Consider the following 27,696-nt stretch of genomic DNA (forward strand, 5'->3'; position numbering starts at 1 on the left):
GTCACATAATCGAGCCCTTCTTGACATCCTGTTTCCTGTTGTCCTGAAGTTGTTTCTTGCACACACAGACTACAGCCCCAAGAGAGCAGCTCCCAGGCAGCAGGCACTGTATTGTGTTCTTCCATATGCTGCCTTATAACCCGCCCCCCCTACCCCCATCACAGGGGGCCTACTGTGCTAAGACCCCAGAGAAAGGAAACAAAGCATTAGGCAAACAGATGTAAACCCTGCCTCCATCCCTTATTGACAACAGACTCCATTTCTGGCTTAAACTCTAAACTCTAGACTGGCGAGAAGCAAACTTTTTCTATGAAAGACCAGACAGTTAATATTTTCCAGTTTGTAAGCCTTACTATCTCTACTGCAACTGTTCAACTCTGCCATTAAAAGGGGAAAGCAACTGTAGAAAACTCATAAATGAATGGGCATGGCTGTGTTCCAATAAAACTTTATTGACAAAACAGGCAGTGGACCAGATTGGTCCTCTAGCTGTAGTTTGTCCACCCCAGCTTTGGAATATTACTTGAGATGACATTGAAACCCCTCTCCACACAGACAACATCAAACCACACCATAAAATATCCCAAACTCTGCCTCAACCCCTAGCTCCCTCCATCTCTGCAGAAGAACTGGTTTTCATCTCAGCATTTACCCCTGAAATCTGAAATCATAGCCTGTCTGCTTGGGCACTAAATGTGTCCCCCAACAGAACCAGCAACTCCAGGATACTCCAGTATCCTCAGCACCTAGAACAGTGCCTGGCACAGACAGGGCACCCTTTTAACGTTTGTGAACTTAATGGAGGCCATTATTATTATTATCATTGTTGAAAATCTTCAATGAATAATGTTTATGTGCTTGTATTTTTAATGCGTTGATATATTTACCATGACTCATCATGTTTGCAAAACCCCAGGTGATTTTCATGTGTTGCAGGAGATTATAATCCTTTCACATTGGGAATGAGGGGGCTGACGCCGCCTGCTGGTGACCAGGCAGAGATTGGAGCCCAGACCTCTTGGTGGGTCCTTATTAAGGGAGGTAGCCTGGCAGTGTAGAGAGAGCACTGGACATGGAGTCTCAGATGCGACCTTACTTGAAAGAATGATGTCGTTTCACCTTCTGCAAAATGGAGACAATAACGACAACTTCACAGGGGCAGGAACGGGATTAAATAAGGTACAGATGATAAGGCACTCAGAACAGTGCTGGACACGGCAAAAGCCGTTGAAGTAGCTGTCCTTATGTAACAAGATGACAGCAAACACTTCCGCCCAGCTTCATAAGGCTTAGAAGGGATTAGATAAGGGTGTGATTATGAAACTGTTGATCCTCCCAAACATATGATGCATTTTTTTTTACCACACCCTCCTGGCACTGCAGAAAATATTTCCCTTCTTAAAAAAAACACAAAACAAAACCAGAAAACTACAATGCAAACCTCTTCCATGAAGACAGAAATCAACCATAAAGACCTATGATTTTTTCAGAGCTTTAATTGCAGTCAAGAAAAGGGTTAAGTTTCCATCCACTCACATTTGTATCAGAGTCCAGTTACCGTACAGGCCAAAACTGAAACAAAACCAAGGGGGTTTCATCACACTAAGGCATGGGGTCTCCGTTTCAACCCATGCACGTCGGGAATCTTCTTGCAGCAGAAGCAGACATGAAATGAAAACAGCAACCCTGAAACAGAGGGAGCGTCACCCTGCTCCTGGCATCCTGCACCAGTGGAGGGGGGACACCTCTTTGAAGGTTTCAAGCATGGCAGGAATCATCATGCATGCCCAGATTATGGTTAGGATGGTGGGGGGGAGGGCGGCATCCACACACACACACAACTTTCCATCCTTGCCCACTTCAGTAGAAAGTGATTCACTTGGTTTCAGATTTAAATATTTATTCCTCAAATACAAAACAATGTTGAACAGGCACATCCCCTAATGTCCCAGCCATCTGGCCTTCGGTCGGAACATCTTCAGATGAAACGAGCAGATGGGATTCCGACTTCACAGACTCCTGAGTCTTCTTAGCAGAGGGGGGAATCTTCCAAATGCTCTGGGTTTCCCTGTTTCTTGGAGAAGGGCAGTTTTATTTTTCTGGTCCCAGAGTTTGCACTTTGAGGATTTTCAAAGGAGGATTAGCCCGACTCCATCTGGAAAGAAGCATTGCTTGGTCTTGCCAGGCGATGTCAAGAATTTCTTTAGGACACGAACAAAACAGGCACAGTCACCGTGAGGCTGGCTGGTCAAACGTTAACTGGTGTGATTCAGACCACGCTGGCTGCAGGGCTGTCTCTGCAGTGAGCTCCTACCTGGCTGGCGCAGGCCCTCCCAAGCCCACAAGCTCCCCCTCTCAGGAGGGATGCCCTTGACAGCCTCCCCATCCTCTGTGGAGCCCTGCAGCCATGTGGGACCGCTGCCACTGTGCTGTGGATGACCTGTGGACACCGCACTTACGACACTCTGTATTTCTCACTGTAGGCTCCTGGAAAACACAGGTCTTTTCTCCAAAGATTTCTTATTTTTTAGATATTTCTGTGCCCTCCCCCAAATTTTAAACCAGCTACCCTGTGTTAGCTCTGAGCGTGGTGGGGGTGGTGGTGGTGGTGGCAGTGGCCAGGAAAGAGCTCTCAGCCTTCCCCAGTTCCACACGGAGAATTTGTCCCCTGAACCTGCAGCGCTCCCTGGCAGGGTCAGCCTCACTGATCACGCAGCAGGGGTGAAGCATCTCCTGGGCTCGGCATCCTACAACTGGTAAATCGGGGAGGAAATGATACAGACACTTTGCAACTCTGTCCATCTCGGCTAAAGTTATCTCACTAATTATAGCTTCTATAAATCAGCTCAGGGTAAGGGAGGGCATGCAAACGCCCAGCTAAATGAAGTTCATCCGACTGAACCCAGCCACTTGATTTGGTCAGCAGACACCAGAGGACCTCAAAATTAGGAAAACAGAAGGTGTAAGTGGAACGAATGCCTAAGGAGAGGAGGAGGGGTTGGGAGAGGAATTCTTAAGATCTCTCTTCACTGATGCGTCCCAGGGCTGGACACTTGAGAACAAATGAGGGCTGCTGGAATCCAAAAATTATAGACCCACTTTAAAATACCACAACATGCCATAATTCATCCTGTTTGTTCTGTGGGTCGTTTGCACTGCAAAGACAATGGCTTTTTACCTTGCCCAGATTTAAAACCCAGCTGTGACAAACAGAGGTCTTCCATGTTGTCACATGGCTCAAGGGACAGACCTCAGGGATACCCCATGTCCCACCGACAAGTGAGAAACCCTCACAACCAAAAGACCCAGCCCGATCCATGTCTCCCAGAACTTTCAAGGAGCTTTGCACTGGATGCTGTGTTTGGTTTTCATTTTCCTTCTGAAAAACTTCAAGGTCATTTCACAAAACTTGGAAATCAAATCCAAATCCACTCCCAGTTCCCCCCTTCTTTACTGTCAATCGCCATGTCCTAAACCTCTTAAGCAGAATGCAATCCATTATACCTTATCAGATACTTCCTTGTCTTAAATCCATGGCAATCACATTTAATTTCGTTAGAGTTTGTGTCCTGTGGTCATGCATAAACTCCTAAGCCAGCAACAATTAAAAACAAGGTGCATTCCCGAATTTCTAATTCCAATCTACTTAGGCAGAGCATTAGCCAGCCGATTTGAGGGTGGTTTTTCAAAACACACAATAATAAATGTGTCAGACACTCTGCTGGGTTCTTCTATTATCTCTAATCCTCTACCCAAGCCCATTTTGCAGGTGAAGAAGGAACCTCTCCCAGGTCACTTGACAAGCCCACAGCCTTATCCAGATGGAGGCTTGGACCAGTGTGACTTAAGGGACAGCCACCCAGCTGTCCACTCGCCACCTCATGTTGCCCTGCCCTCCTTGGGCTGGAATTCCATCTTCGTACAGGTGAAAGTTAGCATCTGTTTCACTTAAAGAGGTGACTGATTGGATGTGCAATGAACAAAGGAGCGTTCATTTGGGGAACCCTAGGTGACAGACGCAGGGATCTTTGGGTGGGGGACTTGGTGCCTGAACTATTTTACTGAAAACCTCGTACAATTCAGAAACAGCATGCCCTGTCACCCCTACCTCTCAGCCCCCGTTTTCTCCCACATGCCAAGAAATGAAAAGAGGAATCTGCCAGCCTGATCTCACACACACCCATTGAAACGACATCCTTTACGAAGCCCTTTACACAAGGCTCAGAATGTTAGCTCAAAGTTCCAAAGTCAGTAAAAGGCAAACTTGAAGAACTGTCATTGAGATACACTCTCCAAGGGTGCGGTTTGTAAAGCAATTGTTTTAAGCCCTTCCCCCTCCCCCATCCCCCCTGCATAGCCCGTAGCTAAGAAGATGAACTTACCCTCCCTGGAGCAAGGGGCCCCGCATCTTCCCCCATACACTCCGTGGTCTCTTACTGGTCAGCTCCTTGCAGCCAAGGGCCTCCTTGGCTCAGGTGACCTGGGGGACCCGTAAGTCATCACCCCATATCTTGCCACCAATCCCAAGAGGCAGGTGGGGGCTCTGCTCAGGTCTGCTCTGCCCTTTACTAAGTGTCCCAGGGAAGGCATTTAGTCTCTCTGAACCTCCATTTCCCATCTGCAAAATGGGCTGCTCCTCCCACCTCCTGAGGGCTCCAGAGGTGTGTAGAAGAGCTTGACAGTCGAAAGTGCTAGACTGATTGATGTCAGGGGTTCTAATGGTCATCACTGTTCTTTGCCAGAGCCTGTCTGGCACCTTGTGGCAGATTAATTCCTGTGTCCCCCAGGGGCAACTGCATTCACTCCTGCTGAACTTATAAACGCAGCTTCGGGCTTCCCTGGTGGCGCAGTGGTTGAGAGTCCGCCTGCCGATGCAGGGGACACGGGTTCGTGCCCCGGTCTGGGAAGATCCCACATGCCGCGGAGTGGCTGGGCCCGTGAGCCATGGCCGCTGAGCCTGCGCGTCCGGAGCCTGTGCTCCGCAACGGGAGAGGCCACAACAGTGAGAGGCCCGCATACCGCAAAAAAAAAAAAATAAAATAAAAAAAAATAAACGCAGCTTCAATCACCACCAGAAAAGAACAGCCTGGGTTCTGTGAGGCAGCTTGATTTACGGAAAAGAGCCCTGTCCCTTGGAGATGGCAGTTCTCATCCTGGCCCTCTGTGATAACTTTGTGCTTCAGTTTGTTCAATGGTGAAATGGGGAGAACATCTTCAAGCGGGAAGGGGGACATGTTGTGAAGACCGGAAACCACTTCGCCCGTCACCTGGCTTACGTCCCACCCACATGAACACATACGCATCACTTTTCTAACACCGGGATCCAAATTCTCACCCAAGACAATTACAAGGTCCAAAGACAGCTCTTGAAAGCCTTCTGCTCCCAGACACCATGTGGCCCTCCCTGACCCCAACAGCCAGGCTAAGACGAAGGTCTGAGCCCCACAGCTGCCTGGGGAATGCAGGAGGAGGTGGCTGGACTTTAATCAGACCATCCTGACATTTCCCTCTTTGCTCCAGATGTCTGTTATGTTTATTTCCCGTGAGCTGGGCCGATACTAAAGTGCTTCGTCGGGTCCTCCTGCGTGAAGACCTGGACAGGGGGCAGCTTTCTCTTGCCATCCTGGCCCTGCCCAGGCCAAGCTGGGAGCAGCTGTCCCGCTCCCCATTCCGCCCCGCTCCTTGCACACCCCACGAGCTGTGGCTTTTCGCCAGGTGCCCGTGGGGGAGGTGTATCCGAGAACCTACCCCTCCCTCAATCCCCTTCCCTGTCACTTGTTGAGGACACTTCTCCAGGCTAGACAAATACAATTTTTTTTTTTTAATGAAAGATCCCATTTATAAGGAGTCTAGGGACAAGCTGTGGAGAAAGACACACAGGAGATTATAGAGTTCTGGAGACGTCAGATTTCTCAGGGTGAAATGATGCTGCCTGCTTCTGTTGTATGTCAGAATGTTCTAGACTAAGGGAGTACTGGAGGAAGGGTGGAAGACAGGGCTCACCCTTCTCCAAATGGGACAGAGAGCAGCACCTAGGAACAGTGATACGGAAGGGGTGTCGGGCAGGCAAGGCTCTCCCCCTGGGAGTCTGATATCTAACGAGGAGGTACCATAATGGCCATTGAAAGATTCATTTTGAAATTAATGGAACAGCTTCTTTGAGTATTTCTCACCAGAACTGACATTAGTGGAAACATTTCCAATTACAATATAAGATTTACTGGGGCGAAGATGCTGTCTCCTCTTTATTTCTTACAAGCTGAATGTTGTTAAAAAGTATTTAACCTTTCTGAACCTTAGGTTCCTCGTCTGTAAAACGGTGAAAACATTCCCCATCTCAGAGTACGTGAAAGGTAAAATGAGATAATGTACATAAATCTTGAAGTGCTATGTCTGACATAATATGTCATAATCACATTAAGAAAAAATAAGTAGCCATGAAAGATTCCCCCGCACTAGGTGTCATTCTACCTTTAATGAGATAGATAGTACCTCATGTCCACAACCCCCCTGAAAGGCAGATGCTATTACTGTGCCCATTTTACAGTCATGGAAGGTGAGGCACAGAGGGGGGTTCAGTCATTTGCCCAACGTCACAAATGACGGAGTCTGGAGAGGAACCAAGGCAATCTTGCCCCTTGAGGCAGACCTGGTCTCCAAACTGCTACCCACCTCCTACATTTAGGGATCCTCTTTATTTAAAAGGTGCTGTTTGGGAGCCACCCCTTATTTCCTAAGTGCTTTCACCTGCTCCAAAAGTCATTTCTACCTTTTAAACCTGATAAACGCTATAAAAAAAAAAAACACTACCGCTTCTTGTAAAAGAAAAAAAAAAAAAAAAGATGCTTTGTGTGTGCTGTGCTCCTTGCCGGAGGCCGCCCAGGAGAAGGGAGGAAGAGCTCACCTCCTCGGCAGCAGACACATCGGGACGCTCTCTGAACCTGAGCTTCCTTGTCTATAAAATGGATTTAGTGCAAACCCAATAAAGTTTAACACATTAAAAGCTATTCCTGCTGGCCCTTGGCCTCCACTCCATCCTCCCCATGGTCTGGAGAACCGTACAGAATGCATGCTCTCATCTTCGCCCCCAGCGCTTCTCCAGCACCGGGAAGCTTCTCCAGGCCTTCCCAAGCTACTGACCAGCGCCCCAGCCGCTCCGGGGCTTCTCCTACTCTGGCCCCATCAGGGGCAGAGCAGAGACAGGAGGCAGAGAAAGCCAAAGGCTCAGCACTCCCACCTCACTATGACTCTGCCACAGCCGCTGGTGTGCTCTAGGCCCGGGAGGCGGACAGAATGCAGGGCTCAGGATGTGCACCTGGTCATCCCAAACTCCCAGGGAGAAGCACGATGGGCCCCCCCGCACTGGCAGGCTCCCCACTGGGCTCTTGGGCGCACAGCTCCGGGCTGCCCAGCAGGGCTGTGGGGCAGAAACTTTCACCGGGGAGGAGGGGAGCGGCGAGAGAGACCAGCAAAGACCCAGGAAAGCTTCTGGAGAGAGGGCATGCCTGCCTAATTCCACGCGGACCCGCCGCCTTAGGTCTGGGGATTTCGCGGGAGCAGGGCCGGTGAGCAGCCTAAACGGACTCTGGAGACGCTCCCAGGATCCGTCAGCTCCAAGCAGATCCTGCTTATCCGCTATCCCATGGGCAGCAGGATGAAAAAGGTCCTGGCTCTCCCCACGGGCGAGCGGGAACAGGAATCCCAGGCAGCCTGCTCGCAGGGACAACGCGACCGCCCCCAGACAGCCGGCAGTGCCACTCTCCACCCCTGCCCGGAAACCTACAGACGAAGTTTACACCAGGACACCCGGTCCTGTGACCATTCGTACCCAGACTTTCTGTCTCCCTTTTTTCTTTTTTTCTTTTTTGGGCAGGTCAGAGCTGCCCAGTTTTCCTTTTGAAGAAATAGACTAACTAGATTTTTGTGGGGGGGGCCTCAGATGGTGCTGGCGGTGGGGTACGAAATACAGAATGTGGCCCGTCTACATCGCCGTCACTTTATTGTACTGTCACCGTTAACTTAACTATAAATACTACGGTGGGGAGTGAGTCGCCGGCGGCCTCGGACTTCGGGGCAGCAAGCCCCGGCGCGGCCCGACCCCAGGCGCCCACCCTCCGGACGGTACACTATTTACAGCTCCTCGTTCCTCTTTCTCGACCCCCCTCCCGCAAGGCAGCGCGTGTGCAAGAAAGTAGCATCGTCTGGGTGTGCAAGTCCTTCGAGTTAGGCAAGGGCCACGGCCGGCCCGCGGCCGTCAGCTGTCCGAGTCCAAATCGCTTTTACCTTCCTCTTCCCTCTTCTCAGGCGACGCCTTCGACGACGTCTTGTTCCACTTCTCGGCGTTTTCCGACTCCTCCGACGAGGACCGCTTCTGCCGCCTCCATTTGGCGCGGCGGTTTTTAAACCAGACCTGTTGCGCAACGGACGACAAAACAACGGTTAGGATCGAAGGCGCGCCCCCGCCATGCCCGGGCACCCCCGGGACGACCCCGGCGTGGAGAGGGAACCCGGGGACCCCGCGCGCACGCCATCAAAAGGAGACCGGCTCCCGCTTCCGTATTTTCATCCAACTTCCTGGGCCTAAAGCGCCCTCCAGTAGCCTCCAGGCCGCTGCTGGGATGTTTTTAAAGAGCAGGGAGACCCAAGGAGAACTGAGCAAACCCGGCTGGAGCCTTATTTCGCTGGGAAGGGCCGTGGGGCGCGCCCCGGCGGGGTCCCGCGCCTACCTCCACTTTCTCCTCGCGGAGGTGCACCTTCCGGGCCAGCTGCTCGCGGGTACCCACGTCTGGGTACTTGGTCTCCTGGAAGAGGTTCTCCAGAGCTTCGAGCTGCTCGTCGGTGAAGATGGTGCGGTGCCGCCGCTTCCGCCGGCAATGCAGCTGGTTGAGGAGCTGCAGCTCGGTGCGCGACAGGGTGCCCACGTTCATGTAGGGCAGCATCTGGTGCGGTACAGGGGACACCAGCACCGAGCTGGGGCCCTCGTAGCCTGCGACAGAGTAAGGCGTACGGCCAGCCGCCTCCGTTGCCACCGCGCGCGCACACACCCGCCCGCCCGCCACCCACTCCGAATTTAAAATCGTCAGCAAGGGGGTGCTGGGAATTGGGGGTGCGCGGAAAACAGGGTGTGAGGAACCGGGGGACCGTGCGACCGCGTCCACCCGCACACGCCCAAAGCCGCTTAGGCTAAATTCCAAAATCCTAAAAGTCTCCTCCACGCAGGCACTGTTACAGTCTCCGCTAACTCTCGCCTAAAGTTTGCAGCAAGTGTGCAAACGCCTGCGCCCGATCCACGAAAAGACGGGGGTCGGGTGGGGGCAGGTTTGCAAGAGGAGAAAAGTTTGTGCAAAGTGAAAAAGGCGAGCGCCACCGCCCACCCACGTCCCGGGGGCTGAGGACCGCGGCCGGCCGCCGAGGCCGAGGCCGGCGCGAGCGCGACCCTACCTGGGGGCGTCGGGACGCAGGAGCACTGCTGGGCACCCAGCGGCGGCACGGCCCCGCAGCAGGCCGGGCCCACGGGTGCCGCCTGCACGTGCAGCTGCCCGTAGAAGTAGTTGTTGTAGCCCAGGCGGGAGCTTCCGACCGCGGCCGGGAGGCCTGCGCCTCCGGGGGCCACGGGGCGCGGGTAGAAGGCGCCATAGTCCGAGGAGGCGCCGCCGCCGGCGCCGTACAGCGAGTCCCCGTGCAGGGCCGGGAAGACGACGGGAGCCGCGGCGCTGGGCGCCACCGGCAGCACCGAGTCCTTGCAGCGCGGCCGGGCGGCCAGGATGTTGTCGATGCTGAACATGCTGGCGGGCATCCCCAAGCCCCGCGCCGGGACCGGGGGGCGGCGGGGACGCGCCGAGGAAAAAGCCTCAAAGTGGGGGGGTCCACGCTCCTCCCGCGGCAGACCAAACCGAAAGAGAGCGCCGGCGAGCGCGCAGCCCCGCGCCCCTCCCCGCCCCCTGCGTCCGCTCTCCCTCCTCCCGCCCTCCCCTCGCTGCAGCGTTTGCCGAACTCAACTCGCGGGTAGGACGGAGTTTAGACCAGCTGAACCTCTTGTTGGTTTTATACTGAGTCGACGTCATCCTGGATTTAGTTCCTGGTAATATGCAGATGACAAACAGAACCAGATTTGGCCCTTTCTGTTCCTTTGGGTGGGGGGGCTTGAACAGAGGGGGAGGGGAAGAGGTGCCAAGGGGAGGGGGCTACGGGGGCCTGAAAATAGATTGTGGATTGCGAATTAATGAAATTAACCTAATCTTTTCCATTCAGCCGCCCCGCCGCGGGCCGGCGGAGCTGGGCGGGCGTCCTAATTGCCCCGGTTAATCTCATTAATTCCACCGTGAGGCCGCCTTTAACAACTCCCTCTGCCGACCTCTCCGCCCCCCACCTTTTTTCCTCAGATTGGGTCCTATTACTGGGTGCGATTTCCTCTCCATGAAACTCAAATTCATTGTGGCCAGTTTTACTTTGGGGCTACATTTTTCTTTTCCTTTCGGGATGTGTTTTGTTTTAGAAAATGTGAGGGGCTGCGGCCTCAATCAAGCGAGATTGAAATTCCGCTCTTCCTTCGGCCCCCATGCACTGGCCGCCTAATTTCACCTCTGTTTTTTATCTTGACATCCTCTCCCGAATGGAATTGGTTAACCCCCCGCCAAAAAAAACCCTTTTGTTTTTGCAAACGCCAAAATTTGTAATGACAAAACGACGAAAGAAGTGCATCGTGGTTCTTAATTGTGTGTGTATGTATATATATATATATATATATATATATACGCATATAGATATTTTTTTGTGTGCAGTCACTTTGGGTCTGAAAACTAGCATAGCAGTCCCTAGGCCCTTACACAGCAGAGACCAAATTCATCCACTACTTTAAAATTCTCCACCCAGAGTAGCAATCAGAAGCGATGTTTCCAACTGCCTCCTGCGTGGGTGTCAGTAGGTTTCGTGTTTGTTTTTTCATTTTTTTTTCGGAAGTAGGGTGTCTTCTCCCTTAACCGTTTTTGTTTTCAGTGCAAAATACAAAAAAATGGGACTTTAGGGATTCTCTGCTCCCTTTCCCAACAATTGAATCGCATTTTACCCTTTCGACTTGCTGATTCCCCGACTGGGACAGGCCCCCCAAGCTGTCCTTCCCCTGGCAGTCCTAAGCTGGGATCCCTGGGCCCCGGTGGCCTGGCCGAAGTTCGGCTCTGCTCTCGGCAGGCGGCCACGGTGATTTGCCGGATCCTCGGCGCGTCACGGCCCGTCAGCCGGAGCTGCTGGAGGCGCGTCCGGTCCACGACGGAGCACAGGCGGCCGAGCGCCCTGCGAGAAGGTAGGATACGCTGAGCGCGGAACGAAAGCAGCCCCCGAGGTCCTTCGAGCCCGGCGCAAGTCCCGGTCTTGCAGAGCCGTGCTTTCTCGGCCTTTCGCGCAGGCAACTCCGGCCACTCCAGGGGAAAGGGCAGTGCCGGGCCCAGGCGAGACCCGGGGAACCTCGGGTTTCCCGAAGGATGGCCGACTTTAACTCACGCCCATTTTTCGCTATTTCTTACTGGCTAATTAACCTGGGGCCCCAGCAAGAGTATCTGAAGTCGCCGCACAACGGCTAAGTATGTGGGCTGCCTCCTCCGTGGCTCTGGGGCAAAGGGGAAAGGGTACTTAATTGCTGGTTTCGGGTCAGAGGAGAGATTGCGCGGAGGTTTGGTCCTGCCCGCGCGTAGAACTCCGGAGGCGCGCAGCGCTCATCGGCAGAAGCTAGGCGGTGGCGCTTCTCCTCCTGGGCCTCCCCACGTGGACCTCGGCGCCCTCATGCCCACCCGCTCACCCGCTCGTGGCTTGAGAGCTTTGCTTCTATGAGTGCCGAGCAACTTAGAAGTAGTTGTAGGAGGAGATTAGGGTAGGACGCAGATGGGTCTCAATTTGGGGATGCGCTGGATATTTTTTTTTTTTTTTTTTTACAATAAACACCGCTCCCAGAGGAAGGAGCGTAACCCCCCCGCCCCCCCCAGAGAGGTCAGATCTAGGGAAAGAAGTGTATCGCCTCTCCCTCTCCCACTAACCAGGGATGGAGACTCCCCACCACCACCCGTTCTTAAAGACTTAAAAATCACCAGGTAGGTTCTGGACACACACATTCCCCGCCAACCTTTTCCGAGTTTAATTCTACAGGGCAAATGATGGAACACGACTAGAGGCTGCACCTTTAGCAGGGACTCTGGCTGCGTTTGTGTTCGTGGCTGGGCGCACGCGGCGGTGCGCGCGCGCGCGTGTGCATCTTTCAAGACCTTTGATGAGTCAGGCATTGGCAGCAGTACAGCGGGAAAGCGGGGCGTATTCCTCGTGGGTTTCTGCAAAAGTGCTCGGAGCAGCACCACGCGAAGACTTCAGCTTCAGATCTCAGAGTGCCTCCGAATTTTTAAATAAGGCCACCTCCTCTCTTACTTGCCACACGCCGTCCTGCCTCCTTCCACTGGGCACAGAGTTCTCTTTAATAATCAGATTTAGCAAAACCCTAAGCTTCGCCCCTTGTTTCACTGCAGCTTTCCCACTGTGCCATCCGATTCCTGGAAGGAAGAGCACGGGACAGCGAGTCTGGAGCGTCAGAGTTCTAGACCTAACGTTGCCACCTTGCAAATCATCCCTCCTCTCCAGGCCTCAGGTTTTTTAGTTATTGAACCAATGCCAACCTTCATTGGGTCCCTTACAACCCGAACATTTTAATGAGGCTGGGCAGTTGTCCCCCGTTTGCCAAGCAGACCGAGGGTGAAATGAGAAGCATTTCTAGAACTTTTCATTGGGACAAAGGAGCCTGCTGTCCCCACCCCCACCTGAGGGCAGGGTCTCTGTATCAGCCAGGTCTAAGATGAGGAAATGCAAGGCTGAAAGCTCTGTCTTGCCGTGGGTGGTGGCTTTCCGGGAAGAAGTCACAGGGACCCCGAGGCCACCCCACTCCAGTTATTCAGCGGGCTCTCGCGGGGGGCGGGGAGCTCACCCCGGTGCGATGGGGCCTCTTCCTCCAGGTTGCCCCTCAATCCAAAGAGGCTCCTCTGAGGCGGTAGGGAGGCGAGAGCCGTGGAAGGCAGTCAGGGGCGTTGCGCCTCCTCCGCGGGGCCGCAACCCACAAGTGTCCACAACGCGCTAAACAAACAATCAGTAGCCTCGCGTTGCTCGGTGCCATTGGAATAACAAATACGACGCACGCAAATTGCCTGCTTCGTGTTGCTAAGCGATTGTTTGTCGCCCTGCAAGCGCCGCTCAGCATGGGAGGGCCAGGAGCGTCTGGAGGGGCCGGCGAGCGCTTAGATCGGAAATGCGGTAAACACGCTCCTGATTTTCCCTATTATCACCCAAACACGATTTCACACAAAGCAATCACCACGCAGAAGTCTATGAAAATGTGTTTGTTGAGGATTCAGTCGCCCTGGTAATAGCCCTCATTTTTAAAATATTAAAGAATAGATCAGCGGATTCCACATGCATAAGGTATATTTGCGGTTCAGCATCTATCAAGACGCTTTTGCACTGCGATCATCCTTAAATTGATTCACAGAGCGTAGATTAAATTGCTTCTCTGATTTCAAACCGAGTGCCCAAGTTTGGAGTGTGCATCTGGGTGTCTCCTCCTGCCCAAAGATATTTCATGGAGAAAACTGTTGTCCCGCTACCCATACACACACACACACACACACACACACACACACACACACACACACACACGGCTATAAAAAGAAAAATGTATATGTGGCCCCAGCTTCTTACGGTTCGTTCCAGGAACTTTCTTTTCTTAATTCTTTCAGCCTCTTGCCCGGTCACAGAGCAGAGTTCACAATCGGATGCGTTTAAGTAGGATTTTTCGTGGCACGTGCAAAAATCTGGCGTGTCCTTTTCAAAGGTACGGAGCCCCCTCGCAGGGCGAATTAGCCGGGTCAGAGGAACTGGGAACAATGCGTAGACCCGGCTGCAGCCAGGGCGCAGCGTAGAGACCCGCGCAGTCTGCACAGCGCTTATCGGTTTTATTGTTTACATTTGGACTTAAAAAAAAATCCAGTGTCTCGAAACCAGTGCGCAAAACCCGCTGCTCCACCGCCCTGCTGCTCCCTCGAAGACACCTTCGGGAGCCCCAGGGGATTTTCCGTGTGAGGTTGGGTGGATGGAGTTGAACACGAAGCACAAATGCCACCCCACTAAGGGGAAGCGCTTAAGAGGGCTGGGTCTCCGGCTTCCAGCCCGACTTAGGGAAGCTTGCTAGCTGAATTTTGCTGGAGGTTTTGGAAATTCCAAATAAACCCACCTAGCCCCTAAGGACAAAATAATCAAGGTATTAGGAAAACTCATAACACTGGGGGAGAAGGAGAGGGTGTCGAAAAATGACGTGTTCCCAAGACATCAGAAAAAAAAAAAAAAAAAAAAAAAAAACTCTAGTTTTCCAGGGTTGCAGAAATCCACTTTCAGCCGAGCTATTTACCAAAGTTTGTTTCAAAGTGACTGCGCCGTTGCTTTTGCAAATCACAGAATGCAAATGACGATAATTTGTTCTCAGTGGAACTTTCTCTTGAAATGATTAGCAAAGTCAGTCATTTGAAAATGAGAGCGATTGCACAGACGGTTCCCGAAGCCCCTCGCTAACCGATATCAGCTTCTAAAGTTTTCATTCATGTAAACCTCATTAATGAAGATCTTTTATTTAAACGTCAAGGGGATTTGAAATTTAGAGTAAATTATGAAGCTTGTATGTCTAGCCAAGTCATGGGTCAAATGCATTTGTGAAAAACTGCTAAAAGAGCATATGGTTTTGAATTTTTCTACAATGACTAGTGTTTAAATAAATTGCTTGTACTGCTTAACTTCATGTGTAATTTTGACAGAAATTGGCCTATAGCCTTTTGATATGTAAACATTTCAGCCTTTTATGCGGTATAAAAAAGACACTTGCTTTTTAGGATCAGTTCAGGCAGTCACCCTGTAATTCAGAAAGCTGGCACCTACCATTACATTCTTGCTAGATTTCAACTTTCAAGTGGCAGCCTCAGGGAGAAAAAAAAAAAGGAAGGAAGGAAAGAAAGAAAGAGAAAAAGAAAGAGGATATTTCAAAAGCAATGTCCATTTGGGATTAAAAGCTGCAAATGAGGTGAGAACATGCCACTTACTATCTGAGAGAAATGGATAAACCATAGTTATTAAAGAACATTTTATGTCATCTTTTTTTAAACCAGCCTGGCTGAGGGGACACTTAAGCAGAGCTGGGACTGACTGGCATGTCATTAAATGCTTGTCTTAGTCCAACACACAAATAGGTGTTAAAAATCTAGGTATCACTTCAGTATGCTACCAGCGAAATGGCTCCATGTCACATTAAGATGCAAAAAAAAAAAAAAAAAAAAAAAATCACTCAGTCTCGGAGGAGAATCATCCTGGGCACAAAATCACTGGACACAAATTACAGCACTGAGACATGCACGGGGGTCTTTCAGGGTGGGAGGCTCCTGCTGGGGGGTGCAAAGCTGGCCCAGGGCACAATTAAGAGACCACTCTGGGCTGCCAGGGTTCCTGAAACAGGTATAAATCTGCATAAACCCATTTGTTGCTAATATATCCGCCTCCCATAAATAAGCCTTGGAATGTGGATTGGAGGGTGGGTTGCTCAAGTGCTAGACGGGGCTATACATTGACTTTCTGATCCCGGTGGCAGGGCTAAGGCTGCTCCTTCCCTTCTGTTCTCCGGGTCCTGCCCATATTTATCCTCCAAGTCAGCTTTGTCATATACAGACTTTCTGAGAGACATCACCCCTTTTGTGAAGTTTTGGAGGAATTGGGGGGGAGAGAGAACAGGAGACAACGAAGTGTTTCTTTGTATACATTTGAGCCTTCAGAGCAAACTGAGATTCTCTTTGTAAAGATGGTGCTGGGGAGAAATGTAATTAAGAAAAAAGACTGGCTGAGAGAGAGACAGGAGGAGGTATTTTATTTACATTTTTTATTTATTCCAACACATCATATTGTGGTCAGCAAACCGGAAAGAAAGGACATATTTCATGACACGAAGAAGGCACCAAGTGGACTTTTTTGTTTTTTTTTTCTAAGCGGTCTACACTCCTGCCTAAACTTTCTGTCCATTTTGAAATGAATAAGGATAATTTGTTTTTCCTTTGCTGTAGTTTTAAAGTTCTTGGAAAAACAATTGATTTGCTAATAAAATAGCTCTGGAGCTTTTAGCTGATTAACTTTGAGAAACTTACCCTCCAAAATGTATTCGTGATCAAAGTTAGCTAGGCAAGGTCTGTATTTTGGGTAAAAGAGGGACACTTAATACTTAAAAGATAATTTGGGAAATTGAGGGGGCTTTTTTTTTTTGAAGGAAAGAATATTGTAAAATAAACTGAAAATTATAAGAAAAGATAGCCATGCCTGGATGGCCACATTACGTGTATAAAGCTATGGATCTAGAAAGGTTAGTATCAGTAAAGATATATGTAATGTGGAACTTTGTTATTGTATTCATCTTTTTAAAGAGGACTCGATAAAATGGTCATTTGCTGGTACGTCATCTTAAGATCTGGATTGAAATTTATATTAGATAGCATTGTTGATTCTTTTTAAACATTGGAGTAAGGAAACTAACAAGCACATTCCCAGATGTGTCTTGTTCTTCAAAGTAGTCACTGGAGGAGACTCCAACGTCTCTGTTTGTCCGCGGTTTTGAATCGTTTTCTGAACTTCTAGAAGGGCACTTACTTGGGCCCATTAATTCCCGTCTGCTTTTTAAAGAAGCAGCTAGACTCCCTTGCCCACTGGTTAGATGCAGAAATCAAGGCTTCCTTAGACTAAACAGTCAGGTAGAGTCATGGGAAATGGAGACAAACAAACAAAGCCATTTTCAGGGGTCACTGGTCATGTCACCTGCTCAGTCCCACCATCCGAAGGATCTGATGCTGTGACTCAACTATAGCCTGGCCTTGCCTTGGGCAGAGGAGGCTGAGCCCTTACCAGCCTGTCTGGATAATTCAGTTCTTCTCTGCTTGCCTGTGACGGGAAAAAGGAGGACAATTCTCAGGAAGAGCCTCAGGTTTCAGTTTGACTTGTGTTGGGGCTTTCATTGTCTTTTCTTTAGCCAGGAGATGAGGAATTTGGGAATCTCCCACCTTCCTCACTTTCTCACATTTGCACAGCCCTCCTCCCTCAACCCCTTGCTCCTTCATTTTTGTACACTGATCATTTCTGGGCCAATCAATTCCAAAGCCGCTCCCTGGTCACCTCCTTTCTGGAGTTTGTGTGCATTTTCTTGTTTGGGGTATCTACCTGCAGTCAGGGACAAAAACTGAAGGATGCTTGATCCACGATGAGGATTTGGTTTCACTTAGCAGTAAAATTCTTTCTGCAGACCAGAAGGTCTTGGTTTTAAAATCACAAGAGTCTATCTCCCATGTCATTGGGTTGGTGTAATTTATGTATTATGTGGGGAAAGTAGTCTGTTTGTAGTAATGATAACTTGGGGAATTCAGTATACGAGCCAAATGTAGGACAGTTGAGCTGAAAAGACCCCCTCTTGTCTACAGGATACCTCGCAGGATTTTTTTTAAAAATAGGTCCCCAAAGAGCATTTCATTCCCCTCTCAGAAGGTTTGTAGATATAGTCATTTTTGGTTCTGCCGGGTAGGTCAACACAATATTTGCAAATGAAATGGTGATGGCAAAACACGTTCATGCCCAACTAATGACAATTCTTTCTCTGAAACTTTAGAATTCTGGAATTATTTGGATCTTAAAGTATCTCCAGTTGACTTTGAGACAGCAACATAAGTTTTTGATAATGCTATCCGCATTCTGATTTAAGCCGTGGCCATTCTTTCTTTCTTTCTTTCTTTCTTTCTCTCTCTCTCTTTTTTTTTTTTTCCAAAACCCTCAGAAAGTAGCTTTCCAAGTTAAACTGGGTTGATCCAGTGAATGTTTGACTTCAAATAATTTTTAAAATAACTTGTTCACCGTTCAAGTCCTTCAATAAAGGAGGAGCAGCAACTCCTCATGAAAAGCAACTCCGCTTGGCAAAGGAATTCCAGCACTTCGGACAAAAGATGGATATTGAATATGTGTGGCGAATGCCCCCACTCCATATTTCAGGGAAGTTCCTTATTGAATACTTCTCGCTCACAAAGCTGGAGTCACTGTGAAATCTCACTCCTCGGATCTCTGTCGGGGCTGAACTAGCCTCCCAACCTAGTAACAAATTGCCTTTTTATGGCTTCATGTTCTAACTGAGAGCAAACATCTGCATCCCAGGGCATTAAGCCATAGAACCTAGTATGAGGGCTAGCCATGACCATGCTAATCTGGTTGTTCCAGAAAATGGAGCAAATGGACCTGGCACAAAATTCTGAAAGTCCTGCCCAAAAGGAAGGGTGAAGGAGGGGGCCATCTCCGTGTGCTCAGTGGATGGTCACTGCCCTCCTGGGAGGTGGGCCCCGTTACTGTCTCCTGTTACAGGTAGGACACCGAGGTCAGATCGGGTCTTTAGTCTGCCCAAGTCTTCCAGCTGAGGTCTGGATTTGAACTCAGCTCTGTTTAGCTCCAAAGCCATCTTCTTGGTCTCATATTATGCCAGTAAAACAAGTGAAATGCCCAGCTCCTTGGCCTGGCATGCAAGCCCTTTTGCTCCCGGGCACCAAGTACTCTTCCTGTCTTTCTTCCCACTGTTGTCTGTCAGGACTCCAGCCATGTGGAAGGCTCTTGCTCTCTGCCACTCTGTCTCTGTGCCTTTGCTGCCTCTGTTCTGTCTTCCTACATGGCCTTCCCCTGCTGGCTCTGCACAGCCACACTGGCTTCCCTGTCTGGCCGCGTGGATGTGGCCTCTGCCACTCTGAAGACCGCGGGGTCATTGTTGGGGCTTTTCTGTACTCCAGCACAAGTCCCTCTGGAGTCGGAGGTGTCCGACCTGGGACCACACAGGCAGAATCAGCATCAATTCAGCTCTGTATCTCCCACCAGCTGACCCCAGGCCTTGGTGCAGTGAGTGTGCTAAATAACTCCTTGTTTAAGAATACGGCTTCACCCTTGCCACCCCCCACCGGCCCCCCCTCCTGCTTTTAGATCTCTCCAAATTCCAGGCCAGAGACCATTAGCAGGAGAGTGTTAATTAACCACAGTGGGTGCTTTCCTGAAATAGACAAAAAGAGGAGGAGGGAGAGGGTGCTGCGGTCATCACGAAGCCAGCATGTGCCTAGAAGTGGTCAGCCTGCAGGTCACACTTGTGTCCCTTCGGCCACACCTGTGTACACTGGCAGGCTGACTGTCACCTTTGAACCTGAGGACGTACATATCCAGGTGGAGTGTCCTTTAGTCATCTGGGTGGGTCCTGAATGAAGAGAGCATGAAGACTCCCCAGACCAGCCTGGGTTATGTCCCCATTGGAGCCTTCCTTTTCCTGTCTGTGAAACGGGGGAATAATCAGGAAACAAACTGCAGTTCCATCTCAGCTCAGACACCTGCCACGATCCAACACTAATATGAGTTCTGGCTGCATTCAGGGAAGACGCATTTCAGTTTCCCAGTGGTACAGCCTGTAAGGGGCCACATGGGATGTGGGGGCAGAGCTGCCCAGACCCAACTGACCCCCCAAAATGTTTCCTCCTGGCCTTGAGTAGTTGAAAAAGGCTGCCTCTTGACACCTAAGCAGTGACATATTGTTGGGAGATCCTCAACCACTTTTGAGGGTCCTATTTTAAGACCATGGTTCCCACTCCCTGCTGCTCCACATTGACAAAGAAAGTCAAGGAAAGATCATCGCTTGGTCCAGCAAGAATGATTCCAGTGGTGGAACTCTGACACCGGCAGTTCATCTAGTGAGAGAATAGCATTGAGGACTTCCCTGGTGGCGCAGTAGTTAAGAATCCGCCCGCCAGATCAGGGGACACGGGTTCGAGCCCTGCTCCGGGAAGATCCCACATGCCGCGGAGCAACTAAGGCCGTGCGCCACGACTACTGAGCCTGCACTCTAGAACCCATGCGCCACAGCTACTGAGCCCGCGTGCCACAACTACTGAAGCCCGCGTGCCTAGAGCCCGTGCTCCACAACAAGAGAAGCCACCGCAGTGAGAAGCCCGCGCACTGCAATGAAGAGTAGCCCCCGCTCGCGACAACTAGAGAAAGCCCGCGTGGCCAAAATTTAAAAAAAAAAAAAAAAAAAAAAAAAAGATAGCATTGAACACTGGCAGAGTTCAACCATCTCTGTCTGATTCCAGAGCTTCTAATCCCCACGGTGGTGGCTGGGGAGAGGATTCTGAGCTGTCAGCTCCATGGGTGGCGTGGCAGCTACAAGTCCAGTCTCTGTTGTTAGGCTGACTCCCAGCTCTTGTGCCTACGTGCCGTGTGAACTGGAGAAGTCCTATAATCTCTCTGCGTCTCAGGCTTCAACTCTGTAAAATGGGGATGATCTGACCCCCTTCTCGGGGCTTGTAAGCACTCATCAAACAGCTGTAGGAATGTTTGCAGGCTTAAAGGCCTTAGCACATTAAGGGATTTTCACCATTAAGGCCCCCAGCTCTCCCACAGGAAAAATTAAGGAAGTTATTCATCAAGGGACAGAGAAGCCTAAATATCTGGGGCAGTTTAGATAGTGAGGCCTGGCCTTTGCTCCCTGCATAACAAAAGGCTCAAATCCTATCCTGGGGGAATTTCCAAGGAAAATGATACTTCAGTTAGGAATCACAATTCTCCACTTCTTCATTTGATTCTCAGATTAAAGCAATGGGGGAACGGGGACAAGGGCGGACCACAGGGTAGGGACTAGTAACTCAGCTTTCCCGATGAGGAAACTGAGGGCTAAAGAAGTCCGATTACTTGCTGGCTGGGCCTTCTGGTAGCCCTGGGGCTCCTGTCTAGCAGACCTCCGAGAGTGCAGCCTGGCCTTTGGCTCCTTCAAGTAACCAGCCACTCCAACTATTCTTGGGTCAAAATCAAGGTGACTTCCAGTGGTGCTGCATCTGAAAAGCTGCAGGACCACTTGCTGGGAGGGTGAGGTCCTCCTGCAAAGCTGTGCACACCTACCTGCCCAGGTGGAGGTCACCCTTAGCCTATCTCTGCCTCTCAAAAAAGCATGGGGAAACTGGCAGTTTTTAGGTCAGAGTTCAACTGTCATCCACACCTCATACCCCGCCGCCCCCCACCTACTGACAGGTTTAAAGACTCTGCCGCAAACCTGCTTTAGTGAAGCATTTATTATTCATAGATTAATGTACTAAGTAAGGGTTAAGATTTAAGACCCCCTAAGTAGATTTACCCTAGAAATCCCCTCCACTCTTACTGTACACAAGGTCTGTGGTCCTGCTCATGAAGATAATAAAATTCATTAGGAACACCCTAAGTGTTCACCAGTAGGGTACTCATTAAATAACCAGTGCAAACCCGTAGTGGAAACCCCATAGCCATTGAAGGGAATGAGGTAACATATGTGTAACTGATATGAAAGGATCTCTAGGATGGATTGTAGCAACAGAGGCAAGTTGTGGAACTCTTGCATGGTATGACTGTGTGTGTGTATGTATTACATATACGTGACAGCACTATTTTCCAGGGGTTAATAAATATAAATGAGATAATATTTGGAAGGCAGTTAGCACAATGCCTGGAACACAGTAAGTCTGTACCGCGTTTGAGAAATAAATATAAACGCAAGAGAAAAAATCAGGCGGGTCCACTCTAGAATTCAGAGTTGTGGTCACCTCTGTGAAGGAGGGGCTGATGATTAAAGGGGACTCAAGCATTATCGCCAATGTTTTACTTCTGCACAAAGACACGACATTCACGTTTTAATTGTGGTATTCAAATTAAATATGCATCCAAACCCAGTAACTCCAAAATATGAAACTCCTCCCCTCTTCTGCACAGGCAGCGTTAGAGGGAAACAGCACCAAGGTCAAACAAACACCTTGAGATAAACCCACCCACCACCCACGCACCCATCTTCATTTCCTTAACTAACACCTCATCACAGGCAAACAGTATCCTTGGAAATGAGTCCCCCTTGCTAATGACTTACTCCCCTGGCTTCCTGGACAGCAGCTGGGGGAGTGGGACAGAGGGGAGTGTCCCAAGGAGGCAAATTATAGGTTTAAAGCCTTAAGACTGGATTCAAGTCCCAAAACGTGCCCTTCGTATGTGTAAATCACTTCTCCTTCTGGTCTCTGCAGTGGGAACCCCAATCTTTGTATATCTCTTAATTCTTTTTTTTAAAGGCACGCATTTTATTGGCTATAAAATATTAAGTTTTGCTGTTTGTGCCACACATGTACATGGGTGTGTCTGACTATCCTCTTAGAACATAACTCTGCGAGTGAAGTTATTTGGTCAAAGGCTACACACATTCAAAACTTTGACTTTTTAAAAAAGTGTGGGGCTTCCCTGGTGGCGTAGTGGTTGAGAGTCTGCCTGCTGATGCAGGGGACGTGGGTTCGTGCCCGGGTCCGGGAAGATCCCACATACTGTGGAGCGGCTGGGCCCGTGAGCCATGGCCGCTGAGCCTGGGCGTCTGGAGCCTGTGCTCTGCAACGGGAGAGGCCACAACAGTGAGAGGCCCGCATACAGCAAAAAGTAAATAAATAAATAAATAAAAATAAATAAGTGTGTACCTCTTAATTCTTGAGAAACAAGTGGGGTGCATGTGAGCATAATTATAATTACAATCATCTTTGTCCCTTGGTTACTAACAGTGCCTGGCACTCATATAGATGCTCAGTGGATATTTGTGAAACTGAGCTGAAAATAGTTTATGTGGAATTAAATTAATGACAAAGGAACTGCTATTATAAAGCCTGAAATTAACATTCTGATCTTTCAAACACATATTCCCAGTATACTCATTCAGTAGATATTTATCATTTACCTTCCGTGTGCCAGGCACTGTGCTATGTGCTGGAAAAAAGGGATGAAAGTGAAAAAGTCCCTGACCTCACGGACCTTACATTCAAAAGAGATTTCCAGCAATAAAAAACTATGCCTAAGGAGGAAATAAAACAGGGGATCTTAGCTGCTCAGTGTAGCAAATGGGAACAGGACATTTTTCTTTTTTTTGCATGTTACGCGGGCCTCTCACCGCTGTGGCCTCTCCCGCTGCGGAGCACAGGCTCCGGACGCGCAGGCTCAGCAGCCATGGCTCACGGGCCCAGCCGCTCCATGGCATGTGGGATCTTCCCAGACCGGGGCACGAACCCGTGTCCCCTGCATCGGCAGGCGGACTCACAACCACTGCGCCACCAGGGAAGCCCAAACAGGGCATTTTAATCACAGTTCAAAGGGTTGCAATGAACAGAGCAACATGCGAGTTATTGGGAGTCACATAGACTCATAACTCAAATGTAGATACCACATGTGATCTTTATATATACATATTTGTATATCCTGATAGAGCTTTTTCTAATAAGCCTACCTGATCTTCAATCAGTGAAAGATCTGTTAGCCGACTGACGATCTTGGGGAACGTAACTTTCATGCCATGAACTCTTGGACCAGCCATCGTACTCAGACCTGAGCTGACCTGAAACTCGAACTCCAGTTTCACCATCTCTTAGCTGGATAATTGGGCTGACAGAGCAAGTTCTCAGGGTGTCTGAGTTCAGATTGCTTGTTAGGACTGCTTTGCGGGTTGCTGCTACATGGAACAGAATTAATATAGGTGCAAGTCCCCAGCACACATTGGCTCAGCCAAGAGAGGCATTCTGGCCTGGGCAGGAGGGACAGCCAGCAAGAAACCTGCACCCCTGCAGAGGCAGATCACTAAATTGCATCCTGGGGAGGCACCCTGAGTGTTCAGATTTAGCATTTACCAAGGCCCTAAATACTTCTAAGGCCTAAGTCGTTGTATGGAGACTCAATTTGACTCAGAAAATCAACCTAGGTCTTCTTCAAGGGAAGGAGAAAGATAAAGAAGATCTTGATAGTATTTCCTTATCTTTAATATCTTTTAAAGCCCTTTTATCTTGCATTATTATCTCCATTTGCACATGAGGACCTGAGATCCTGGGAGATTAAGTGATCACACAGATTGTAAAAAAGTAGCAGAAGTATGATGTAAATCCGAATCTGCTCAAAGCCTGTATTCTTTTCATGCGACACACAGGGAGATAAGGAGGAAATGCAGTAGGATGGAAATTTCCAGCAAGGACTTTCGCCTGTTAGTTTGTTTGGGCAGGTTTTGTAACCTCCCCTGATCCTCAGTTTTTACATCTGTAAGACAGGGCTAATAGTAGTCCTATCCGTATAGATTGTCGTGGGGACTAAAGTTGCTATTTGTGAGTGGCTTTAGCGACATGGTGGTCCCGAGGGATGATGCTATGTGGAAAAACATGGGCCTAATTCACAGAAGGCAGACTCTGTGGCTAGAGGAAAGAAATTTATGTTGCTTTTATTGTTTTTTTTTAATTTTTATTTAATATTGGAGTATAGTTGATTTATAATGTTGTGTTAGTTTAGTTTCAGGTGTACAGCAAAGTGATTCAATTATAAATAAACATAATCCATTCTTTTTCAGATTCTTTTCCCATATAGATTATTACAGAATATTGAGTAGATTTCCCTGTGCTGTACAGTGGGTCCTTGGTGATTATCTGTATTATATATAGTAGTGTGTATATGTTAATCCCAACCTCCTACTTTATTCCTGCCTACATTGCTTGTGTTTTCCTTTATGTGCACGTGAGAGTGTGATAGATGATAAAGATTACCTTATGGCTACATAAGCCTCAAGATCTCATCACCTGAGAATGAAGGTGCTAAGTGGCCTTTGTGTGCACAGACACATGTGACATCTTAGCCTGGTGCTTAGCAGGTGCTATGGTAGAGTTATTTAAGAGATCTGGTGAGCAGGTGAGACCAGGATTTGAACTAGGTGCCTGACTCTGAACAGACATGGGCAGCTGGCTGGCTGTCTTCTAGACCATTCTACCTCCTCTGGATGCTGCTGAGACTGGCAGAGAAAGGATTTACCGCGGCACTTTGCAGATTGCTGCAGGCGATGCAATACCTGAGTCTCACTGTCCCCGCCCTTACCCTCTGCATGACTTAGGACAGGTGGAGTGTTTCAGAGAAGCGGCTGACCGCAGGTATGGGATGTGGCCAAATCCCATTAGCTCTCTTCCTCTTTGGAAGAGGGCTGTGTGGGGCTGGAGTGCCCAACCAGACCTGGGGGAGCCGATGGCACGGGCCAACTGACAACCAGGTCAACTGCGCAGAACTGAGAATGCGGCCCAGCAAAGCTGCTTCCAACAATGGAAGAATGTGCTGGAAACCTGGGTAATGCCACTCATGCCTTGGGACATGGGCAGCCCTCTGCAGAGCAGCAGGCCCGCTCTGTGAGACGTTACTGACCACTGCAATTATGGGTGCAGTAATGATGGGTGGGGTCCCCCTAGCTTTCCCTGTACCTCTCTGAGGAGGGTCCTGCTGGAGGGAGCCCTCATCCCCTGTTGAGTAGCCTGGCTCTCTGGTCCTGGCTCCAACATATTTTGCATAAGTAACAAGCACCCTGGAACATGACGGAAGCACCTTCAGTGTGAATCAGTTATTCATGCCCCAGGGTCGAGTGGAGTCTGAGCTCCATCGGGGCTGACCCACAGCCTGGGTAGCAGTTTGCATTTCCTTCTCTCTCATGGGCTCAGGTCACCTGGAGGGCGGAGAAACCGCACAGACTTCACAGTTAGACTGCTCCAGGTTCAGCTGTCACCTCTGGCACTTGAAGCCATAGGATTGTGAATAAATCCCTTTAAGTCTGATTCAGACTCACTGCACTCCTCTTTAAAATGGGAATAAAGACACACCTGCTAGAGCTGGGGTAGAGTGCCGGCTGACAATGGCGTCGGTGTCAGCCTGAAGGCTAAGGCTGCCTTTTAGGTTAGTCTTACAGGTTCCACTCAAGGGTCAGGCTTAGGTCTACAGTGAGGTCAGAGTTTGGGGCCACCATTGGGGGCTTGATGGGTCTTAGAATTAGTTTCGATTGATTTCAATGACTATGCATCTCCCAGAATTGCTGTAGGGTTAAGAGTCAACTCAGATTAAATGCCTGGCATTTACTGTAGTTCATCAATCCTAAAACGCACTTTTTCTGTTATCCATATTCTAATGCATCCGATGTTAGGGTTGACTTACGCCTATGGTGAGCCATAATTAAATTGGCAAAACATTTATCTTTCTTTGTACACATAAAATAATGGTGCATCTGATGTTGGATGGCACCTTTGGTTAAGAGAAACACACGGGGGCTTCCCTGGTGGAGCAGTAGTTGAGAGTCCGACTGCCGATGCAGGGGACACGGGTTCGTGCCCCGGTCCGGGAGGATCCCACGTGCCGCGGAGTGGCTGGGCCCATGAGCCATGGCCGCTGAGCCTGCACGTCCGGAGCCTGTGCTCCGCAACAGGAGAGGCCACAACAGTGAGAGGCCCACGTACCGCAAAAAAACAAAAAAAAAGAGAAACACACTGTACGGTTACTATCCTTGAGCCACCTGCCCTCTGCTTGCACATGCGTTTGCTCAGATGAGTCACCGAGCCCTCCCTTTGCTATGCCTAGGAGCTCCCATCCCCACTTTAGCATGTGTCACATGGCATTTTCTGCTCACTACATATTCACATTTTTCTATCCTACTCCTATAAGATCCTCCAGGGAAGGAACTGGTCTACTTTCATTCCCACATGGTCCTGGTCCCCTAGGACCAGGGTCTGATATGAACCATGGTGTTAGTAAAAGCTGCCATTTATTGGGCATTTGAACAAACAAGGCATTTGCCAGAGGCTTTGCTTTTATATTCTCATTTAATCCTCCTAACAGCCCTCAGAGGTAGGTATTATTATTATTACCCCGATTGATAGGTGAGGAAACTGAGGCACAAATAGTTTAAGGGGGTTTTTTTCAAGGTTACTTTTTAAATAATGCCCTTGGGGCTTCTTTAAAGACAATTTTTAAAAATTGCTTTATCAAGATATAATTCACATCCCATAAAGTTTACCCTTTTAAAGTGTACACGTCATTGATTTTTAGTATTTCCCAAGATTGCATAACCATCAACACCATCTAATTTCAAAACATTTTCATTATTCCATAAAGAGATTGCATGCCCATTAGCAGTCACTATCATTCTCTCCCCAAAGCCCCTGGCAAACACTAATCTACTTTCTATTTTTATGGATTTGCCTATTCTGGACATTTCATATATATGGAATCATACGATATGTGACCTTTTGTGTCTGGCTTCTTTCACTTAGCATGTTTTCAAGGTTCCTCTACGTTGTAACCTATGTTGGTATCTCATTCCTTTTTAAGGCTGACTAATATTCCATTGTATGGATAGACCACATTTTTTTATCCATTGGTCAGTTGATGGACATTTGGGTCATTTTCATCTTTTGGCTATTTTGACTAATGCTGCCATGAACGTTTGTGTACAAGTCTTCGTGTGGACATAGATGTATACCCAAGAGAAGTGAAAACCCAGGAGTAGAATTCCTGGGTCATGTGGCAACTTTATATTTAACCATTTAAGGAAATGCCAGACTGTTTCCAAAGTGGCTGTACCATTTTATATTCCCACCAACAATGTATGAGGGTCCCATTTCTTCCCCATCCTCACCAGCACTTGTTAGCGTCTGTCTTTGTTAATTGTAGCTATCCTAGTGGTGTGAAGTGGTACCTTATTGTACTTCTGATTTGCATTTTCCTAATGACTAATGGTGGTGAGTGTTTTTTTATGTGCTT

The 27,696-nt window shown here is 49.1% G+C and overlaps 1 protein-coding gene across 1 annotated transcript; it reads right to left on the minus strand.

Annotated features, from left to right (window-relative positions):
- Window positions 1–8,254: 8,254 nt before the first annotated feature.
- Window positions 8,255–9,796, minus strand: GSC (goosecoid homeobox; the record flags this gene model as incomplete). Its single annotated transcript, XM_079699987.1, has 3 exons — window positions 8,255–8,410; window positions 8,727–8,986; window positions 9,442–9,796. The coding sequence occupies 3 exons, from the start codon at window positions 9,794–9,796 to the stop codon at window positions 8,255–8,257; spliced, it is 771 nt and encodes a 256-aa protein (XP_079556113.1).
- Between the last annotated feature and the right edge of the window lie 17,900 nt (window positions 9,797–27,696).

This window comes from Hyperoodon ampullatus (assembly GCF_949752795.1).
Source record: "Hyperoodon ampullatus genome assembly, chromosome: 3".
In the NCBI taxonomy this organism is placed as follows: Eukaryota; Metazoa; Chordata; class Mammalia; order Artiodactyla; family Ziphiidae; genus Hyperoodon; species Hyperoodon ampullatus.